A 22712-nucleotide genomic window follows, 5' to 3' on the forward strand; every position below is an offset into this window, starting at 1 on the left:
GAGGTGTGTGGAGGCTTCTTGATCTCATTGTAAAGAATCAAAGAGTCTTCAATTACGAATCAAGTGTCCACGAATATTCAACTTGAGTGAATAACAAAAGTGTTGTCCAAGGAACACACTCACAAATCCCACAAAAGGAACCACATAAGTGTTCTAAAGACCACACTCACAAATCCCACAAAAGGGATACACAACAAGGCACACAATATAGAAAATATATTTTATTCAATGAATAGAATATGCCAAAAAACATGTCTTACGAAAGGGGAGAATGCCCCTATTTATACACAAGAGAGAGAGAGAGAGAGAGAGAGAGAGAGAGAGAGAGAGAGAGAGAGAGAGAGAGAGAGAGAGAGAGAGAGCATTACTAAGTGGAAGAGAAGCTCAATATATATAATATATTGCAAAAGAAAAGGAAATATATATATATACACACACACACACACAATTTAACACTTACCCTCAAACTTATGGTAGGATAACTGAAAGTTTGCATAAAAGGAAGTGAAACCTAAGTGCAAAGAGAGATTTGGTAAAAAAGTCCACCAACTGGTATTCTGATGTGACATAAGACAGATCAATAGTTCTTTGAAGATATTTCTTTCAAACATAATGACAGTCTACCTCAATGTGCTTCATCCTTTCATGAAAAATATTATTCCTGGCAATGTAGATAACACTTTTGTTGTCACAACACATCTTTGAAGCTCCTAGAATCTTGATTCCCATATCAGCCAACAATCTTCTCAGCCACACCACATCCATTGTAGTGGTAGCCATGACCCGGTACTTCACTTCAGTTGAAAAAAGTGAGACCTTCTATTGCTTTTTGCACCTCCATGAGATGAATGATTCACCTAAGAAAACATATATGCAAGTAAATCTAATGCAAAAGAGGACATAAACAAGCCTCTAGAAATATAATTTTTAAGATATTTAATAATATACAACTCCCATGTGAGATGTGGGAGCGTGTTGAAACTTACTAGCTGTGTACAACGTGTGCTCTATGTCACATGGGTGCGGGTGGGGGTGCGTCACTTTCAAAAAACTTGGGTGCGGGGGTGCGGCAAAAATATAAATAAATAAATAAATAAATAAATAAATAAATAAATATATATATATATATATATATATATATATATATAAAGTCCAAAAGTTGGACATAAATGATCCTGGGTGCATTGATTGCAACTAGGGTCAGGTTGACCGCATCGGGTGCGGGTGCGGGTGCAACACCTAGTTGAAGAGTCCCTATGACTTAGCGTGTGCTATATCAGGTCTAGTAATAATCAAGTAGGAAAGAGTTCTGATAAGTTGTCTATAGGGAGTTGGATCATTTAGAGGCTCTCCATCATCACTTTTCATCTTGACATTCGTTACTTCAAGAGTGTCAACCTTCATATCATCTGATATTCTAGACCTGAGAACAATATCAAAAGCAAACTGAAGTAGAATGGCAATATCTGCATTTGAATTCTTAACAAATAAAGCAGTATCTGTTACACGGGATCTAAAGCCAATTTTAGGCATAATAATGCTAAATCTATCAAGGTTGTAAGTAGCGTATCACTACCTGTATCGGTCTAGCCAATAGTAACATCATATCTTATCGTAAACATATCATAATTTTTTAATAAATTTTTTTAAAAAATCAGAAAAATCAGAAAAAATTAGTAAAAATTCAAAAAAAATCATAGCACCTGAAATAATGATGATTTATACAAAATACAACCATAAAATCACATATGAAGCATTTATGTCTCTATGAGCTGCATAAGACATCATCAAACATCAACTATCTCACAAGAACAATGCAAAATATTAAATATTTTACAATTAAGAACATGTTGCAAGACTCATACTTTCATACTACATAAACTAAAATATTATGACAATAGTTGCACTCGATTTTTAATCGGTTTCCACTCATTGCTTTGGTGCCCCGTTGCCATGCCAGATCATCTAACACCATCTTTGTTGGAGTGTGGAGCTTGATTTCTACTTTAATATAAATATTTAATTTTTGCGGATCCAACTTCACGATAAGTTGGTGGGGTTTTATGGGGCAGCGCCCCCCGAGGCAATTTTTTTTTTGTAGAATAGCGTTGTCATTTTACTCATAATAAAGATTTTTTACCTTAACCCATTTTCTTGAGTGAAAAATGATAGAAATGCATTTTTTTATCTTAACCCATTTCTTTGGGTGAAAAAACAGTGGAAATGCACTTCTAATGGCCTTTAGACAAATAGAGAAGTTGGTTCTCAAAAGATATTTAAAACTAAAAAAAAATAAAATAAATTTTTGACCTTTTTAAAGTGTATCGAAGGCGTATCGTACGATTTGCCTTGTATTGTATGATACGCCCTGTATTGTACGATACAACACGATGCAGGAGTGTATCGTATAATACACCTGATGCAGGTACGATACACACTCGTATCACATATCGTAAACCCTAAAAGTAATGATAAGTATCGTACTGTATCGCATGATATAACATGATACAAACAACCTTAAAATCTATCGTACCAAGCTTTGGGAGCCTCTGAAACATCTAACTCCATATCTCCAAATGATTGGCGTCCTAACTTACCTTTCTATTACTCGTCTTGATATTTCTCATGCTATTCATATTGTTAGTCAATTCTAGCATTCTTCCATTACAACACATATGAGTATTGTAATGAGAATAGTTAGATATGTTAAAAATAGGGATGACAGTGGATTGGGGGAAAGCGGGGCCCCACCCCGTTTGGACCGGGGATGAAGGGTATGAAACGGGGATGGAGGCAGAGACGAAGGTTAAAATCCATCCCCGTTCGGGGATAGAGGTGGGGATGGACTTACACTTTTCCTCGCCCCGCTTCGTCCCCACCACGATCCCTGCCTAGCCCCGCCCCATCCCATCCCCAGCCCTTCTAAAGGATGACAATAGACTACGGGGAAACGGCCCCCCGCCCTGCCTCATCCCTGTTTGAACCGGGGATGGAGGACATGAAACAGGGATGAAGGCGGGGGTGGAGGTTAAAATCCATCCCCGTGCGGGGATGGAGGTTCTAATCTTGAGACGGGGTGGGGGTGAAGACCCTATCCCCCGCCCCCACCCCTGTCCATTGTCATCCCTAGTTAAAAATACATTATTCATGATTTATTTTTATCATCTTCATCTCTATTATATGGTACTGAATGTTGGGCTGCCAAGAGACATCATATTCAAAAAATGAGTGTAGTTGAGATGCGTATGCTCAGATGGATGTGTGGAAATACAATAAAAGATAAGATTTAGAACGAGGAGATACGTAAGAAGGTAGGCGTTGCACCCATTGAAAATAAGATGAGAGAGAATCCTTTACGGTGGTTTGGACATATTCGGCGAAGGCCTAATGATGCTCCAGTTAGAAGGATGGAGAAATGATAAAATATATTAGTTAAAAGAGGTCAGGGTAGCCCTAGGAAGACTTGGATGAAGATGATAGGAAAGGATATGAATGCTTTGAACCTCACCGAGGACATGACATTGGATAGAAATGATTGGAGGAGAAGGATTCATGTGGAAGACCCAGAATGATTTTCTTTTTTGGTTCATATCGCCGACCCCAATTGTTTTGGGATGAAGGCGTAGTTGTTGTTGTTGTATCCCTATTAGATGTCATTGCATATTCTGACTCTGATTGGGGAGGATATGTGAATGATCGTCGATTCTTTGATATCTTGGAGATGCAAAAAGCAACAAAAGGTATCCTTGTCCTCTACAAAAGTCGAATATCGTGCCATGACCACTAGAAGACTTGGGAGTTTACTTTACATAATTTAACCTTCAAGATTATGTTGTGATAACAAGAGTGTCGTCTATATTGCAAGCAATTATACATTCAATGAGCAAACACAACATATTAAAATGGATTGTCATTATGTCAGTGAAGAATTCTTGAAGAAGACTACTACTTTACCATAAGTACCATCCGAATATCAACTAACAAATTTCTTCACTAAGGCATTGCCTTCTCCCAGATTCCACTTTCTCCTTGGCAAATTCTAGGTTCTGATTGCGTGAGTTTGAGGGGGGAGGTGTTAGAACATAAGTGTTACTTATATATAATATATATATATATATATATGTTCATATACATATATGTATATATATCTTGTATATGTATATATATCATAGTCACAAATATCGATGATATTGTGAAAATATCGCGCTATTATCACGTTATGATGGAAAAATGATATTAAAGATAAAAATGTCGTGATATTTTTAAAATATAAAAAAATTATATATATCATGATATTATTGCGATATTATCACACTATTATCAATGTTTTACTTTTTTATTTATTTTTCACATTTTAAATGTGTTTTTCTTCTTTCTTTTACATATTTTACTTATTTATTTTATTATTTATGTACTTTTTTGTCTAAACATGAAATTTTCTTATTTTTTTATTTTTTAAGTGTCGAGATTTTCCCAATATTTTCCCGAGATTTATCACTAAATCAATAATATCACTAGAAATAGCCTCGCCGAGATATAGCTGATACCGATATTTGTGACTATGATATATATATATATATATATGTCCAATACATATGTATGTATATATATATATATATTGTGAATGTAATATGTTTTATCATTAGGGGTATTTTAGTCTTTTGACACTTGTAATAGGGACAACCCATTAGGGGCTGAACTGTTTTTAATTTATTTTTAATTTTGGCCATGTTGGGCATTGGTTATATTGTCAAGGGCATTATTGTCCTTGACAATATAACCGTTGGGAGCTCCCCAACGGTTAGAAATCTAGCTGTTGGGCCTCCTCACTCCCTTCTTGTGTATAAATATGGGCTTTGAGCCCCTTGTAATGTATGCATTTTGTGCACATTTTACCATTTTTAGCTCTTGTGTGTTCTTTATTGGCCCATAAGTGGCCCTTGTTCTTGGAACTACTTGTGTATGTGATTGTGACTCTTGCTTGAGGTGTGTGGAGGCTTCTTGATCTCATTACACACTTGTCTCTATATGGTATAATATAACAGTGTTAGATTTAGTACCCATCCAATTTGACAGTTTAAGCTGTATGATAATAATATGTTGACACACTTTGTCTCACAAATAATGTCTTGACAGCTTGACACACCGTTTCACTCCCTCTCATGATATCTCACTGTTTCAGACTTTTTATTTCCCGAGAATGTCCTCATGATTGAACTCTTTAAAGGCTGCCACTGTGGATGGACTTTTAACATGGTTTCTTCTCTCTGTGGTGACAGTGTTAAGGTGTCATGCATTTGCTTTTTTGGGCTTTATGAATCTCTGCATTGTTGATATATTGTTATGAACTTTTCTTGCATACTGTGCAAAGTTGAATATTTATCTCATTAGTTAGAGGCCCAGAATCATAAAGATATACCTGTGGGAAAAATCATACCAGGGCCCTTGTGCAACTTAAAATACAAAAAAGAGGCAGAAAAATTTACCAGCATCCTGGTTTTCCATTTATTTCTATGTTTTTGGTGTTTTTATGTGGTGGAACCTTTTACTATACTCATGCTGCAACAAATAATTTGAGCATACTGTATTGCGGCGTCTTTTTTTTTTGTTTGTTTTTTCTTCAATTGTTTCTGAATGCTTATGTAATTTTGATTTTGTTTCTTCTATGGGTGAAACTTTGGATGTTCCTTTTTGATTGAAAATTGATGTAGCTTGGACATAAATTAATGTTCTAACGTGTGTTTCTTTTATTGGCAGTGTGGATGATGCCTTTCCATATGTTACTTTTTATTTTGAAAATTTTGTCCACCTGAAGGTTTATCCACATGAGTATCTTTATCAATTAGGTGTAAGTATTGTTATCTCTCATTTTTCATTTACTCATTGCTACTATTTGTGGATAATGCATTATGTGATAATCAATAATATGGATGAAGAGACATCATGTCCTTGTGCTTAGGAATGAACTCTCTTCTACATTTCACAGCCTCAGCCAATCTCTAGTCATTCTGTTATGTTTTCCTGTACATAAAGCTGTTCACTATGTCTAAGTTGAATACCAAGCATTGGCTGTTCCTCTAAAATCTAAATTAATATGTACTCCAAGCTCCATTGAAGAAGTAATGAAGAAAAATAATATAGATCTGTATTATCAATTTATAGAAATCCGATAGCATGAATAGAAAGTGCAAGTATGAAATGACTAGTTGTGTCTAGAAGATAGGTGGTGTCAAACGTGGAGACAATAAAAGTTGGGTTAAATCATTGAAAGGCGATCTATTTAATATGTGATCACGAAGACAATTTTGTGCTTTATATTGGAAAACATTGGCAGTTCCTATTTTTGATTGTTTCTTGAAATCTTTTCTTTGACAAGGCTATAATGCGAGGTGATGTGATGATAATGTTTTATAAATAGAATACGATAGCGGCTAGTCTTGTTGTGGAAGTACAAAGGGTATGGTAGGGTTTTTTAATATTCAGATGTGACATACGACAACTGAATAGTTCCTCTAAAAAATTCATCACGGACATAATGACAATCCATCTCAATGTGTTTGGTGCACTCATGGAAGGTGTGGTTATTGACAATGTAAATTGCACTTTTATTATCGCAACATATTTTCAAAGGTTTGGAGATGGCAACCCCCATATCTCCGAGAAGATTTCTTAACCATATGAGCTCCATAGTTATTGTGACTATAACCTTATACTCAGCTTCAATAAATGATAACAAAACCTTCTGTTGTTTCTTGCATCTCCAAGCAATCAACAAATCTCTTAAAAAGACACAAAAACCCGTAGTTAAGATTCTGTCATTATAATTTCTTCTCCAATCTGCATCAGTATAAGCAAGTAAATCTAAGGATGAAGATGAGGATAAAAAAACCCCCTAGTTATGGTGTTTTTTATATATCTGACAATCCTTAATACAACACTCATGTGTACTGTGGTTGGAGCATGCATGAATTGACTGACTCCATGAATCATATGAACTATGTCGGGTCTGGTAATGGATAGGTAAGTGAGGGATTCAATCAACTGTCTATATGGTGTAGGGTCTTCAAGTAGTGTCTCATCTTTAAGTCTTAATTTTGCATTAACAATTTTGGAGTCTCCACCTTCTTGTCGTTGGGAATACCCAACTTAGCACAAATGTTAGTTGCCAACTTCATCTGTGATAGGATATATCCTATGTGAGAATAGATAACCTCAATACCTAAAAAATATCTCAAGAAATCCATATCAGACATATCAAAATTTTCTTTTAAAACAATTTTAATTTCACTAACTCTCTTTTTATCACTTTCTATGATTATCATATCATCAACATACAACGACAATATCACAATATTTGCACTTGTATTCTTAACAAAGAGAGCAGTGTCAGTATAACAAGATCAAAAGCCCAAACTTATCATGACAACACTAAATATGTCATACCAAGCCTTAGGGACTTGTTTAAAACCATATAAAGCCTTTCTTATTTTTAAAGTTCTTCCTCTTTCAATATTAAATCCCAGTGGAGGATCCATGTATACTTCTTCACTAAGATCTCCATTGAGAAAAACATTTTTCATATCAAGTTGGTAAATAGGTAATTTTTTAGTGGATGCAACAACTATTAGCGTTCTAACACTAGTCATCCTAGCTAAGGGGCGAAGGTTTCTTCATAACCGATTCCGTATTCTTGTGAGTAACCTTTGACAACTAGATTAGTTTTGTATCTCTCTAGGGTTCCATCACTTTTATTTTTAACCTTCAATACCCGTATGCATCCTATAGACTTCTTTCCTAAAGGTAAATTCACTATTTCCCAAGTATGGGCCTTACGAAGGGCTTCTAGCTCTATGTTCATAGCTTCAACCCAATGAGGACAATCTTTGGCTTCATTATAATGATAGAGTTCATGATAAAAATAAATAGTTATTTGACATGTCCTATAGTTTGGTGAGAAAGATTCGTAAGACATAAATCTATTTGGTAGAATGGAGGCTCTATCTCTATGTTACCGCGACACGACACTTAGGGTGCCGTACCCGTGTCGACACGTGTTGACGTGGGTACTGGTACTTGGACACATCATTTCCTGTGTCCTATATTATCCTATATTATATTATATTATATATTATATTTTCAATATATAATATATATTTTAGATATATAATATATATTTTTCAGTATATATTTAGCTGTCCCTCATATCCACATTTTTTGGAATTGTTGTGTCGTACCCTCCATACCCGGACGCGCACTCGTACCCAGGTGACATAGCTCTATTTGAATTCCTAAGTGGTATTTTCTAAATATACATCTTGACTAGGTGTTCCATCTATTTGAGAATGTTTTTCATAAGCACTTGTTTGGTTTCCTTGATTTCGCCGGGTATAAACTTGAACATTTTGAGAGGAGTTCTCAACTAAAATATCATTATTGTGGAATAATTCTAAACCATCGCTATCATGATTTTTATCAAGAATGTCATTTTTCAAAGAAATATCATTAACATGATCTAATTCACAATCATTTGATTCTTGGGAATCAATTTCTTGCCTTGGCAAGAGATCAAACAAGAAATCATAGTCTACTTCTTTGTTACTTTCTTTATTAAAACCATTTTCTTTTTCTAAGAAAGTCACATCTTTGAACAAATAAAGTTTGTTGTTCTTAGAATCAAAGCATCAATAACCTTTTTGCGTTTCTCCATACCCAATAAAGACACATTCAATTGCCTTTGGAGTTAATTTATCATTTTTTGATAAAGTACAAAGCATTTACAATAAAAAATACATAGAAATTGTTCCTAATGAGCAATGCCTATTATAATGATGAAAAAGACCAAAATACCCCTTAGATGCAAATACAAAAAAAAGATTATATATGACTATATATATAACCTATTTTTACATCAGACATCATGTTTGGCATGTCAAGGCACCATGTCAGGTGTGTCGGTCACCGTGTTAAGCATGTCCATCACAATGTCAAGCGTGTCAAACATTGTGCCAAGTATGTCAGACACTATGTCGATTGTGTCTAACACCATGTCATCCATGTCAGACACTGTGACATACATGTTGACCGTATCAGACATAATATTGATTGTGCCCTATGCAAATTGTAGCATGTCCCATGTCCGAATCCGTGTCGTGTTGTGTCTATCATGAACTGCAATATATGCTTTGGTGTGCCGCTTATGGAAAAGAGAACACTTAGAGAATATGACCACTTATAGGTCAACACATGAAAACACAAGAATAAGCCACTAAGGGCTGAGAATCACACATAAAAATAATAAATATTATTGGAGAATAATCCCTTGAAGAAGCAATACAAATGAGTGGGGGCTGACCCCATTATATACAAGAGGGCTCCTAAAGAGCCATTGGGACCTACCTAACGACTAGAATTCTAGCCGTTGGGTAGGGTCCAATGACTCTATTAATTCCCAAAAAGCTCATGAAGCCTGAGAATTATTATATAAAAAAATTAAAATAAAAACAGAAAAATAAAAATATAAAATACTTATTCTTGCTGTACAAAAAAAAGACCAAAATACCCCTAAACTATGAATATACATAAATGTATATGTAAACATATATATACATATATGTTTACATTTAACACTCCCCCTCAAACTTACGGTGAGATCACCGAAAGTTTGTCCAACAGGAAATGAAATCTTTGGCAAGGCAAGACAAGGCTTTTGTAAAGAAGTCTGCAAGTTGATACTCTGAAGTCACATACGATAGTGAAATAGTCTTCTTCAATTTTTTTTTTACGAACATAATGACAGTCCATCTCAATGTGTTTAGTGCGCTCATGAAAAGTATGATTTCCAGCAATGTAGATAACACTTTTGTTATCACAACATAGGCTTGATGACTCTGTCACAGTTACTCTCATATCCCTAAGAAGACACCTCAACCATACAATTTCAGTTGTCGTGGTTGTCATGACTCTATATTCAGCTTTTGTGGAGGATAGAGATACTTTTTGTTGCTTTTTGCATTTCCATGACACAAGAGAATCTCCTACAAAAACCCAAAACCCAGTAGTTGAGCATCTGTCATTTGGGTCTCCTCCCCAATCAGAGTCAAAATAAGCTATTAAATTAAGTAGAGAAGACGAAGATAAAAATAATCCTTTATAAGCACAATTTTTTAAATATATAATAATACACATCACAACACTCATGTGCACAGAGGTAGAAAAGTGCTTAAATTGACTGCCTGTGTGAACTGCACGCGCTATGTCTAGTTTGGTAATAGTCAAGTACGTCAATGCTTCAATCATCTGTTGATATATAGTAGGATCTTCCAGAGGTTCTCCATCATCAATTTTCATCTTTGCATTTATCACTTCAAGAGTGTCTACTCTTTTGTCATCAATAATTCCATATTTGTCAATAATTTCTGTTACAAATTTGGATTGAGACAATAGATACCCTTTAGGAGAATATGCAACCTCAATCCCTAAAAAGAATATGAGAAAACCAAGGTCAGTCATTTTAAAACTTTTCTTAAGAATAAATTTAACTTGATCTACTTCTTGTTTATCTGTTCTAGTAATAATCATATCATCAACATAAAGTAGCAAAATAACAATACATGCAACAAAATTCTTAACAAACAAAGTAGTGTTAGTATAACAGGAAGTATATCCAAGTTTAAGCATAACAGAACTAAAACGATCATACCAAGCTCTTGGAGCTTGTTTAAAGCCATACAAAGCTTTTCTGAGGCTTAAAACTTTTCCCTTAGGAACATTATATCCAGGGGTAGATTCATATATACTTCTTCTTTTAAATGACTATTTAAAAATGCATTTTTGACATCCATTTGATAGATTGACCACTTCCTAACAGAGACTATGGTTATGAGAATTCTAATAGTAGTCATACTAGGAGTAAATGTCTTATCATAGTCGATACCGTATTCTTAAGTATATCCTTTAGCAACTAACCTCTTGCTGCTTCCAGATATCACTTTCTTTTAGACAAACTTTCGGTTATTGTATCGTAAGTTTGAAAGGGGGTGTTAAAATGTGTATATATATAATATATAATATATATATTTCTCCATTTCTTATTTTTTGTATCTAGTTCAGTTTGAACTAAATAGGCTGACTAGTCAACTAAAAGTTGACTAGTCTTGGAGCCGTTGGAGCTAGTCCAATGGCTATTTGAGTCTCCTTTTCCTTCTCATCTCATGTATAATAGGGGTCACCCCCTCTTCAAATGTATGTTTCTTGCATTTTAGTGGGTGAATAAAATATTTATTTATTAAGTGTTCTTGTGAATACCCCTTGTGTGGGTTTTGGTAGTGTACCTTTTTGTGGATACTTGTTCTTCTTCTTCTCTTGGATCCTTGAAGGACATATTTTGTGTTTGAAAGATTCTTGTTTCTTTGCAGGGCACACCTACCTCTCTCTCTCTCTCTCTATATATATATATATTTATAATTGGTTCCTCCTACTGTCTGTTCAGTATGGACAGTTGCAAATCAGACCTCACAGATGTGTTCAGCATATTTTATTTGCTAGGAATCAACTGCTGGTTCATGTTCATACAAAATATGATTTTATGAGCTGTGAATTTTTTTGAAAATTTTGGGTCATTGATTTTTGAAACCTTATAAAAACATGCTCACATGTCCTACCCGGATGATCTGAAAGTTGATTCTTATTAAACATACTATGTAGATCACATCCGTAAGATCAGATTAGAAAAAAAGAACGAAAAAATAAAACATTGAGAAATCAAAACAATCCATTCCCTCCTACCCGGGTAGGAGGAACCAATCATTCATATATATAAACCTGAATGGTTAATATACAAAAGCAAGCATGGTCACATTTTTATGCCTAGTGGAGTTTTTGCCATGATGGTTTAGTAGATATGATTATATGAAATTGTGTTTCAAATTCTGATATTTTTTCCAGTAAAAACTTTGTTATTATATTCAACTTATATAACAAATAAATCCATCTAGCATCCATTTGTCTGCTATAAAACCAGTGCTGATGATTATCCATGCTGTAGTTGCAGTTGTATGACAAAAACCTGCTGAAGGTTTGATTTGATGTTATTTGCTGTTGCTATACACTATTCTTTCTATTCCAGCTGATTTTTCTCCTGGTTGTTTAATGTGCAGGATTTAGAATGGTGTATTGGTTTTCAAAACAGTGGGGCTCAGAGTACAGAGGCCAAACGTTGGAGTGTGTTGGGAGGTATGATTTGATAAGACCTCTTCTTGATGGAAAGGGAGACAATTCATAGTTTTGAGTTACGCTTTTATGCTTCAAATTTGTTGCCTTCCACTATATGATTCTTGGTCCTTTTATCATTTTATATGTTATGGGTGTTAAACTTGCACTCTTCACGTCCTAGTCACATTTGATGCTCATATTTGATGATGAAACCACCTTTTTCCTTTTTTTCTTTACTTTTTTTGAATCAGGTTTGTCTAGGGTATTATTATTTTTTGGTATGTCTTATTTTGTGCTGGTTAGTATGTTAGTTCCTGTTCGCCTTTCCTTATTTTGTGCCTTTCTGTTATTTTTGAAGATCACTAGTGGTGGATCAAATATCCCGGAGTTTGAGATTTAGCTCCCTTCTTCCCTTCTTTAGAGAGCTTTGGATGTCAACACATAATGGACATGAGAGGGAAGATATAAGAGAGGGAGGAGGAATATATATATATATATATATATATATTGAGAGAGAGAGAGGCAGCAGCCTTAGGGAGAGTGCAAGGAATCTTGAAACCTTGGAGCTCAGCTACTATAGTTCCAGTAGAATTCTAGGAGTATGCTTGTTTAGAAAATATCGATACAAGTCCAATTATTCTACAAGATTACAATAAACTTCTGTTGTGTGCATATAATTACAAATGTATATGTCTAACAGCAGCCCTCAATCTGTGCATGGTTAATAGGCATGCGCATCTTGGTCTTCATTTCCCAATGACATCATGGGGGAAGTGTCTTAATAAATAAGTTTGCAACTTGATGTTATTGTTCACCGGATATAAATTTGGTCTCCAACTCTTGACTTTGGACCATTTTTGCAGACAATGTGTTTATTTAATTCTACTTGTTCTGTTTTGGGGTGTTGACCAGATTGATTGAAACTACAATGGCACTTTAGTTGTCAATGGAATGAAAAGTTGTCCCAAGGTTGTAAGTGTCTCAGCAAACAAATCTCTATAGTGGTGGAAACCATAAATCTATACTTTGCATTGGTACTTAGTCTCGCAATTGTGCACTAATTGTTATCTCAGGAAGCCAGATGAGGGCGTAAGTATATGTGGTATCTTTCTATAGATCTTCATGTGGCTAGCTCACCAGCCCAATCTGCATTTTCATAAGCCACAACCTTTTTTTTTTGGGGGTGGGGAGGGTGGGGGCGAAAGATGAGGGGTTTAAGCGTCCTCTTTATATACTAGAGAGTGTGTTTTGTTGTGCACAAATAGATTGTGAGGCTTGGTTTATAGAAAAAACAATATGCAAATGTGTAAAGGATAGGCACTGCAATGTTCTTATGCTTATACAACTTTTTAGAGAGGTTATAAGAGTTTATCACTCATCAAATGTTTATTTGTTGCTACCAGTGTCCAAGTTGTTTTACATTTTTATATTTCCGTAACCTTCTCTGTATTTTGACATCTTGAACTTTAGATCACAACTCTTGGATATAATGTTGAAAGGCCTTTATCTCTATCAAAACTTTAGATTTCTGGATCAATTCAAGTCTAAAAGGTCCTTTCAAATATAATCATGGCAACTTCATTCTTTAACTCTTCATTTCTATCCCATCTAATCCTAAAAAGACTTAGCTCGGTGAACTTAGCACAAAAGAAATTAGAAATGTTACAAACCCTCACCAGGATCCTCCCCTGCCATGGACCTACCCCAGGATCCGTTCCACATTGCCACCCAGCTGCTCCATGACACCTCTTGGAAATCACTCCCAGCCTGGGATCCTTCCTGGATTGAAACTCTAGCCCACCTGGGATTCTTCCAGGATTGGGTCTTCCCCTATGAATTTCATTTAGCATAGAACCCTATTTAACATAGGAATTTGCTTTTGCTACTCTATAAATAGGTGTCTTTAGACTCTTTACTTTGGTATTTTTCAATGAATTTTGAGGTATTTTCAAAAGTTTCTTCTTCTCTCTCTCTCTCTCTCCCAGCTGATTTTTGCCATTGACTGAATCCCTGCCTGGGAACCGACCTTGCCTTCCCTGCTGGCATCACCCCATGCCTCTGCTGCAATGCCTTCTGCCCCCCCACATCACTGTGTCCCCTACCCTGGGACACAACACCCCCTGAGCGTCCTCCTTCGAGCCGATGCTGCTGCTTCGCTGCCTAGCCAGCTCGTCTGCCTGCTGTGCGCCTAGCCCCCTTGCCGTGACCGTGTCCCAGCCTTGAGACACGGCCGTGCACCCTCCCCCCTTGTTGCTCGTTGGTGCACACTGCACACCCCTATCGCCAACTTGTTGCACCTTCTTGTCGCACGCCCCCTCTAGCGCATGCTATACTTCGTGCCTAGCCTCGCTTTGCGTCTAGATCTGTAGGGCCAATCCATCTAGGGAATCAGGCTCTGACATTTGGTATCAAAGCATCACTGCCCTAGAAAGCAAAGTCGACCAGCGCCCCGTCTGATTGACTCTGCAAGGGCCCACACCCTTCTCGGTTTCGTTCAAGTATTTTATCAATGCACGAGCTGATTTCCGAGTTCTATATTTACTTGGTTGCATTAGATTTTTGTCATACAGAGAGTTGGATCGGACCCCAACACTAATCTAACCAGAATATGGAGGATTCACCTTCGTTTCTCATGCCCCGTTGTGTTTTCTCGAGTTTCCAAAAAGCTGAACGAAAGTCCCAACAACTTTATAGTTGTGTGGATGATTCATCCTAACTCGCATTGAGCTAGATACATATTTTGTCACAACCTAGGCACTTTTGGGAGGGTCTGACCAACCCAGGTGTTTGACGTTGTCCCAAGGCGTGTTTGTCTTGTGTACAGGAGCCTCACACCGTTATTGGTGCATCACAACTAGCTCGGCCATTGCGCACATGGTTCTTTCGGTATCGTTACCGAACTCTTTTTCGTTTAGCAAGCCTAGTCAATAAGGGCCCAAGCCTTGTTTTCGTGATTCTAGAAACCCGTGAAATGGCTCAGGCACAAGAATCGGTCAACAAACTTTGTGTGGATTTTGAGACAAGGTCAGTAGGGTTAGATGAGAGACTCTTTGGGTCCAATTAAACATGGGTACTCTGAGTACGCATGTGGAAGCGCTCAACGACAAGTTGGATGAGCGTTACCAACATCTACTCACGACCATGGATACCATGCATGGCCAATTGATTGGTCGGTCGTCAAGACCGTACTGGGGAAACAAGTAGGAGCGACCAAATATCGGGGTCTACCAATGGCCCCTACCAAACCCGCTAGCCACAACTAGAGTTTCCCAAGTTCGCCGGCTATGACCCAATGAGTTGGGTGTTTTGGGCTGAGCAATACTTTCGAATTGCTCAAACATCGGACGAAGACTGGGTATCCTTTGCCTCTATTTACTTGGAAGAGGATGCCATCTGAAGGTTTTATTGGTTTGAGATCCAGCTGGGCACGCCCTCTTGGGAGGCTTTCTCAAGGGTCCTCATTAACCGGTTTGGTCCATTTGCCTACACCAACCATCATGTTGCATTATCCAAGATTCGTTAGCACGGTAGTGTTATCAATTATGAGGCAAAATTCGAGAGGTTGGGAAACCTCATCACCGGATGGTATCAAGAGTCGCTGATTAGGATCTTTATCGCAGGCCGCAAGCCAGACTTACAAATCAAGGTCTAGGCCGCAAGACCTGTTACCCTGATTCATGGTTTTGAATTGGCACGTGTGGTCGAGGAGAAACTCGCATTGTCCTCAACCTAGGGAAACGCCCACTCAGAGATTCACAACCCAGGGAAATTCGTCCTCTGGTAGGATCATGTCCTAGTCTGCACAGGAGACCGCACCTCCCAGATCCTCCAAAAGGGCCACAGATTTCCCTACACCGTTGGCACAATCACTAGAAGCGTGCCCCAAGCTTCAGATTAAGCAGCTCACCCGCAAACATATGGTTGAGTGCCGAAAGAAAGGCCTTTGCTATAACTGCAATGTTGTTCGGGAACTAGGCCACAAGTGGAAGGTTTAGAATATATATCTAGGCGATAACATTGCTGAGAATGAATTCAGTGATGTCGAAACGACAGATTCGACAAAGGACACTCTAGAGGAGGTTCCAGAGATTTCGTACCACGCATTAGTCGGTGTGGAGGTACCTCAGACGATGAGGGTACTTGGATGAATAAGTCAATTATTGATTTTTGTGTTGATTGACACTGGTTCAACGCAAAACTTAGTGTGTGCACAAACGACTAAGAGGGCCAAGTGCACGACTACCCCTTAGCACCCCTTCGAGGTGGTGGTAGAAAATGACAGCAAACTTAGGTGCACCACCCTCTGTCCTGGAGTTCGTCTGGAGATCCAGGGCACTATCCTGACTACGGACATGTATGTACTGCCGATCAAGAGTGCAGACATGGTACTCGGGATGCAGTGACTCCAGTCCTTGGGTTTTGTTCGATGGAATTTCAAGGACATAACGATGGAGTTTGAGTATAGCAGTAATCAGGTGTTGATCTGAGCTCCTCCTAGGGCACATTCTACTCTGGTTGAGTCTAAACAGTTCACCAAGGTGGTTCAAGAGGGAGTATCGTAGATCTTCCTGATGGTGATGACATACGGGGCACCCACGACCCTTACAGACACCCCTGCCAAATTGGAGGCCTTTTTGCAGGAGTTGGGCATGGTGTTCGATGATCCCATAGGCCTCTCTCCTTCTCGGTCGTACGACCACGTGATCCTCATCGATTTGTGGGTCAAACCCGCAAATATATGTCCTTTCAGATATGTGCATGCTCAAAAGAGGGAGATTGAGCGGTTGGTTAGGGAGATGCTTTCTGACGAGATTATTCGGGCCAACAAGAGTCTGTATTTTTCTATGATTCTGCTGGTGAAGACTCAGAACAGATCTTGGCGGTTCTGTATAAGATTACCAAGCCCTTAATCAGATCATAATTAAGGACAAATACCTGATTTCGGTAATCGATGAGTTGCTGGACAAGTTGCACGGGGCACATTACTTCTCGAAGTTGGACCTCTGATTATGCTACGACCAAATCCGCATGGCCTCAGACGATGTGTATAAGACCGTGTTTTAAGCTCACGACGGATACTACGAGTTCTTGATGATGCCTTTCGATCTCACCAACGCACCAACGACTTTTTAAGGCCTGATGAATGATGTATTTTGTCACTATCTACGACGAATTATACTGGTTTTCTTTAACAACATCTTTATCTACAACCCTTCTTGGAAAGACCATATGCGCTACTTGCGGATTACCCTAGAGACCCTCACTAAGCATCAATTATATGCTAAGTGGACCAAGTGCAACTTTGGTCAGACCTGTGTCCATTACTTGAGACGTGTTGTTTCGGGTCATGGTGTTGAAATGGATCTGGAGAAGGTCGAGGCGATGCAGAGTTGGCTGGTACCCCAGTTGTTCAAGGGATTGTGGGGATTTCTCGGCCTTACTAGGTACTACAGGAAGTTTGTTCGAGGGTATGCTCAGATAACCCACTCCCTGATGACCCTTCTAAAGAAGGGCACCTTTCGCTGGAGCTAGGAGGCTATTGCGGCCTTCAAGTCTCTGAATGAGGCCATGACTCACGCACTCGTGTTGGCTCTATCAGATTTCACAAAGACTTTTATGGTTGACACCATTGCATCCGGGCTCAGTGTAGGGGTTGTTCTTATACAACAGGAATACCCCCTCACTTATTTCAGCAAGGTGATCAAAGTATGACTCGATGTGTGAAACCACACATCGAGCTAAATAAACTGCATAAGCGATACACAATGTATGCAACCGTACATCAACTAAATAAATTGTGTAAGTAGTACACGATGTACGAAACCGTACATCGGCTAAGTAAATTGCATAAGCAGTGCACGATGTACGGAACTATACATCGGCTAAATAAATTGTGTAAGCAGTAGCCTGTGCACATAATAGCGCGATGGCAAAGTAAATGATATAAATTTAAATGGACAAGGATACGCAAAACTGTGTCCTTGAGTTAAAAGCATATATATATATATATATATATGTTAGAAGTGTTCTGCCATTTGTCCTTGTATGCAACTTTCCCCTACCTCGGAGATAGTTGAACTTGCCGACAATTTTGACAGTAGGTCTTCAAAGGCTTATGCCTTGGTGCACGTGTCGCGTTCATTGCGCCGATGTGGTGCACTAAAAGGTATTTTATCGTGCTGTGAAAGAAACGATGAAACCATTTTAATTTAACAAGTAAGCAATGCTTGTGTCGCAGGGGTCAAACCTAAACCCAGTTCGAGCCGACCAGACTGAGCATGGCTCGGTACAAGAGGCGGGTAGAAAAGCTCGACTGATTTGGCTGGGTCTGAAAGCAGAGACCGAGTTGAGCTCGGTTCTAGCCGAGCTTAGCTCGGTGGGCGATGCGACAAATGGAAGGGGGTGGGCTCGGTGGTCAGGCCGAGTCCAGCCTGGCCTGGCCCTCATGCTGTGACAACAAGGGTGACAGGACCAACTGACAGTGCCCCGCGATGCGACAAGGGCTGGGTCTGTTGAATCTCAACTCAGTTGAGGAAAAAAAAAGAGGCTGGAGGGTCGGCACCCTCCTGTCATACCTTAGCAGGGAACGAGAGAGAGAGAGAGAGAGAGAGAGAGAGAGAGAGAGAGAGAGAGAGAGAGAGAGAGAGAGAGAGAGAGAGAGAGAGAGAGAGTAGGAGGGTCGTCCCTCCTGCCTGCCTCGGTTTAACAAAGGAATGGGAGAGGAGAAGGCAGGAGGGGCGGCGTGCAACGCCCCGAAATTTTAACCCAGATTTATGTGGATTTTTTTTATAACAACAGAAAGAATAACCAATATAGGGTTAAACATTTCGGAACATTACATTTGAGAGAAAACTCAACACATGTATTTTATTTCATTATGATATGAACATTTAAATTATCATAAACTCAAGGAATCACTGGAACAGTAAATCAACAATCTCGATCCAATGCCTCATCCCGCAACCGCTCATAAGTCTACTCGTTTACCTGAAAATGATAAAAGTTATAGGAATTAGACTACCACGTATAAGTAGGAAAACTGTAACTTTCAATGCAGGTATATCATGAATCTAGCATGCGATGTGGGTGTCAAAGGTTATTCTCAACATATGTCTAAACAATTAAGCAGTTTATGCCACAGAAACCAACATTCATATACATGAGCATGTAAATAGTTATCCAACAACCATAACTGAGCATGTAAAGCATAGTGTGCAACATTAATAAGCAAGAAAGGTATGACATGCAACAGTCATAATAATAACAGAGTGTAACATTAATCAGTAAGTGAGATGTATATTGCAACAATCATAGCATTAAAATGTACAACTCTCAGATAGTTGTTCAACTACCTTGTATCTACATATTCTATAATTTTATATCATCACAAGCTCAGAATATAAAGCACGTTTAAAGAACATAAACATATCTCTTCAGTATTTCCACTCACTGTGACACCTAACTGCTCTAAATTGTGTTTAAATTATCTTACCCCGTGGGTACACACGGGCACAAGTGACCATCTCAGAAGAGAACATTCAGGGGTATTTTATTCCAAGTATTTTATTAACCCTAACATTCTAACGGAGACTGAATCCCCAAAGGAACGACCAATAGCCGAGAGAATCTCCCAAGGGCTCAACTCAAAACAGGATGCATCCCTAACTTATGCAGAAGACATGGAACTACCACCTAGGACACATAGGTAGTCCTGGTCCCTAACTCCGAGGACGGTGGCCAACGAGCCGCTTCACGCTTGAAACACAACACAAATCCTCGAAGTTTTGTACCACCTACCCTCTCCAAGGTAAGCCTAAAAAACTAGTTTCATTAGTTAATCATTTTCTCGAAGTTCAGGACATTTCCCAACTTCCTTCTACTGCCATAGTAGTAGATCCCAACCTTAGTCATTTTACCAAGGTGTATAAACCATCCATATACTTTTTCCACATTGATTTCTTAATCCCACTCAGAGTGCTCCAGTGCTTTTAAACCAGTCAAGCACACCATAATTACAATTAGGTTTTCATCACTCTTATTAACATAGCACGCATGCCAATAACTCAAGTACCCACATCGGGTAACCCATTCATATATTGCCCTCTTAGGCAAAACACATATCCATATATCACTATATACTCCATCGTATGTGTGAAACCAATATAACAACCCCATTCCTCAACACAACTAACATACAACATTCCAACAGTTCAAACAATACATTTTCTGACAAAAAGCAGTTTAAGCACGTGGCATTTCATCTAAACCAGTCACAGTCAACATAACTACTTGAAGTCAATACTGATGATGGAAAATAAATTAACTTAGAACTCAAGTCTAACAATAGGTAATAGAATAACTTGAAATCAAGCATGATAATAGGTAACGAAAAGATATGTATTCAAATTTAATATCCGTTATTAATTCAACATTGAAACAGATTTGATATAGTCAATAAGATGACATATAGTTATCTTGGATATTAATCAACCTAAAACAAATCAGTTTGATGACAGAACACAAGATATCATATAATCAAATTTAATCATCGTCAACAAAATAATAGGAATTCGGATTTGATACCATCCATAAAATAACATATTATTCACGTATTTAACTGTCCATATGTTTACATTGTTTTTATGTTTGGGCATTATGTATGTGATACTCTATGTATAAGATCAGCTTGCATTACATGTGAGCTTTAGAAATAATCTTTCCTATTTAAGAACATTGAGAAGTTTTCCTGTTTAAGAAAGTCAAGTTTAAGATTTTAAAGCCCGGGTAAACTATAAACAACTCAATACATCATGTTATACATAGATGGAATAAAATGTTTCCAATAGCATGCATGCGAATAAGCAATGCTGCAGAACCCAGATTCATAACACTTGATAAAACAATAGTTACTGCAGTTTCATTTCCAACTCAATGATTTAATCTAATTTTCCTGAATTAAACCTAGACTTAACACAACTGTAAACCATCAATCAGCCACAATCATATACAACGCAATATATTAACCAACTCGGTTTATCAAAAATTCAAACAAACACATTCAGCTGTCCAAAAAGAACGAATATAAGGATGTGTGGTCAGAGTGTAACAACCACCTTGGGCTGTCAAAACAGATGTACCTTAATTAGTGACAGCCTTACACAAGCATGGATAACCAAAGCCCAAAACACTTGTATCGGGTAATACATTCGCATTACCTATTAGGCAGGAGTTCCCAAACAATCCATTCAGAGACACATGGTAATGTAACCATGGAAGCATACCCCAAACATGTCGGGACATGAGCATTCCAATATGTGAGTTCATTATATTTTCCCCAAAAGAAAACTAATCAGATAACAAGGTGAAATTGAACATATCATGGAATTCATTTCAATATGAAGAAAAAAAATCTAAGAAAACACAAAACAAAATTTCTAAAAGAATAAAGTATTCATCAGATCTAAAGGAGTCCCATACTTCCCTAAAAAAAAACACCATACATCACATTACTACATAGAATGCTTCATAGCAGAAAACAAAGAACATGCATCTCAAGAAATGTGTAGCTTGGGTAGAAATATTATGACAAGAATACTTAGAGCCTATATATATATTTTTTCCCTCGAGTTAGGGTTTGGCAAGAAACCCCCAAACTGTTGGGATTTGGGAATCACAGGGTTAGAGTCAGACAGAAAACCCCCGAATCTGGTTCGTAACCATCAGAAAACCCAACATTTTTCCATCTTTGGTTTTTCCAGCAGCCAAGAACCCCATCGGGAAAACCCCAAGCTCCATACTCGACCCATGGAATAGCTAGAAGAAAAGGGGAAAACAGGAAAATCTACATTCTTTTAAATGTTAAAATCCCCAAATCCCACCCGGATTCATGCGATACCCAACAAGAAAAGCTATCAGAATCCTACACCGCATGTTCGACTCAAGACCGATCAACCTTGAACTCCCTCAGTGTATCCCTTTGCTCGGATGTCATAGCTACCAGAAACCCCAACTCACGAACTTGGGTTTTCCGACAGCCAAGAATCTAGGCGGATACTCGCTGCCTGCACCGATCAGGGTTTTCCCCCCTTCGTGACTAACCCAACCACACTTGGACTCAATCAATACCCACAAGGAAAGTTATAGGAATCCTACCTCTTTCCGGATGAAAAATCGTTGGAGGTGTCGACAACAACAGTTGCAGGTGGTCGGCTTCCTCCGGCGCCGGTGCTTCCGCAGGCAAGCGCAAGATCGCCGACGGCAAGGAGAAGGGGCTCCAACGAGGTGGGAGGGAAGAGCCGAGAGGGAGGCGAGAGAGGTGGGTTAGGCGAGGTCCTCTCCTCCCATTTATCGAACCGAACCCCAGCAAGAATCTTGCAGTAACCCTCACCGTTCCCTTTCGATCTTGCAAGAATTGTGCCCTAGGCACGATTCTTGTTTTCGTGTGTTTTATAAAACAAAGCCCGGGTCTGGGTCCGGACCGTGACCCGTAATGCCGGATCCAC

The 22712-nt window shown here is 38.3% G+C and overlaps 1 protein-coding gene across 1 annotated transcript in view; it reads left to right on the top strand.

Annotated features, from left to right (window-relative positions):
• The window catches only part of LOC149811611 (aspartic proteinase 36-like), a 41171-nt gene that overhangs the window by 11583 nt on the left and 6876 nt on the right, over positions 1 to 22712 (top strand). The window contains exons 7-8 of the mRNA XM_089993687.1: positions 5758 to 5848; positions 12156 to 12231. Coding sequence (XP_089849813.1) covers positions 5758 to 5848; positions 12156 to 12231 — 167 coding nt within the window. The remainder of the gene's footprint in view (positions 1 to 5757; positions 5849 to 12155; positions 12232 to 22712) is intronic.

This window comes from Nuphar pumila, chromosome 17 (assembly GCF_984573655.1).
Source record: "Nuphar pumila chromosome 17, dmNupPumi1.hap1.1, whole genome shotgun sequence".
Lineage (NCBI taxonomy): Eukaryota > Viridiplantae > Streptophyta > Magnoliopsida > Nymphaeales > Nymphaeaceae > Nuphar > Nuphar pumila.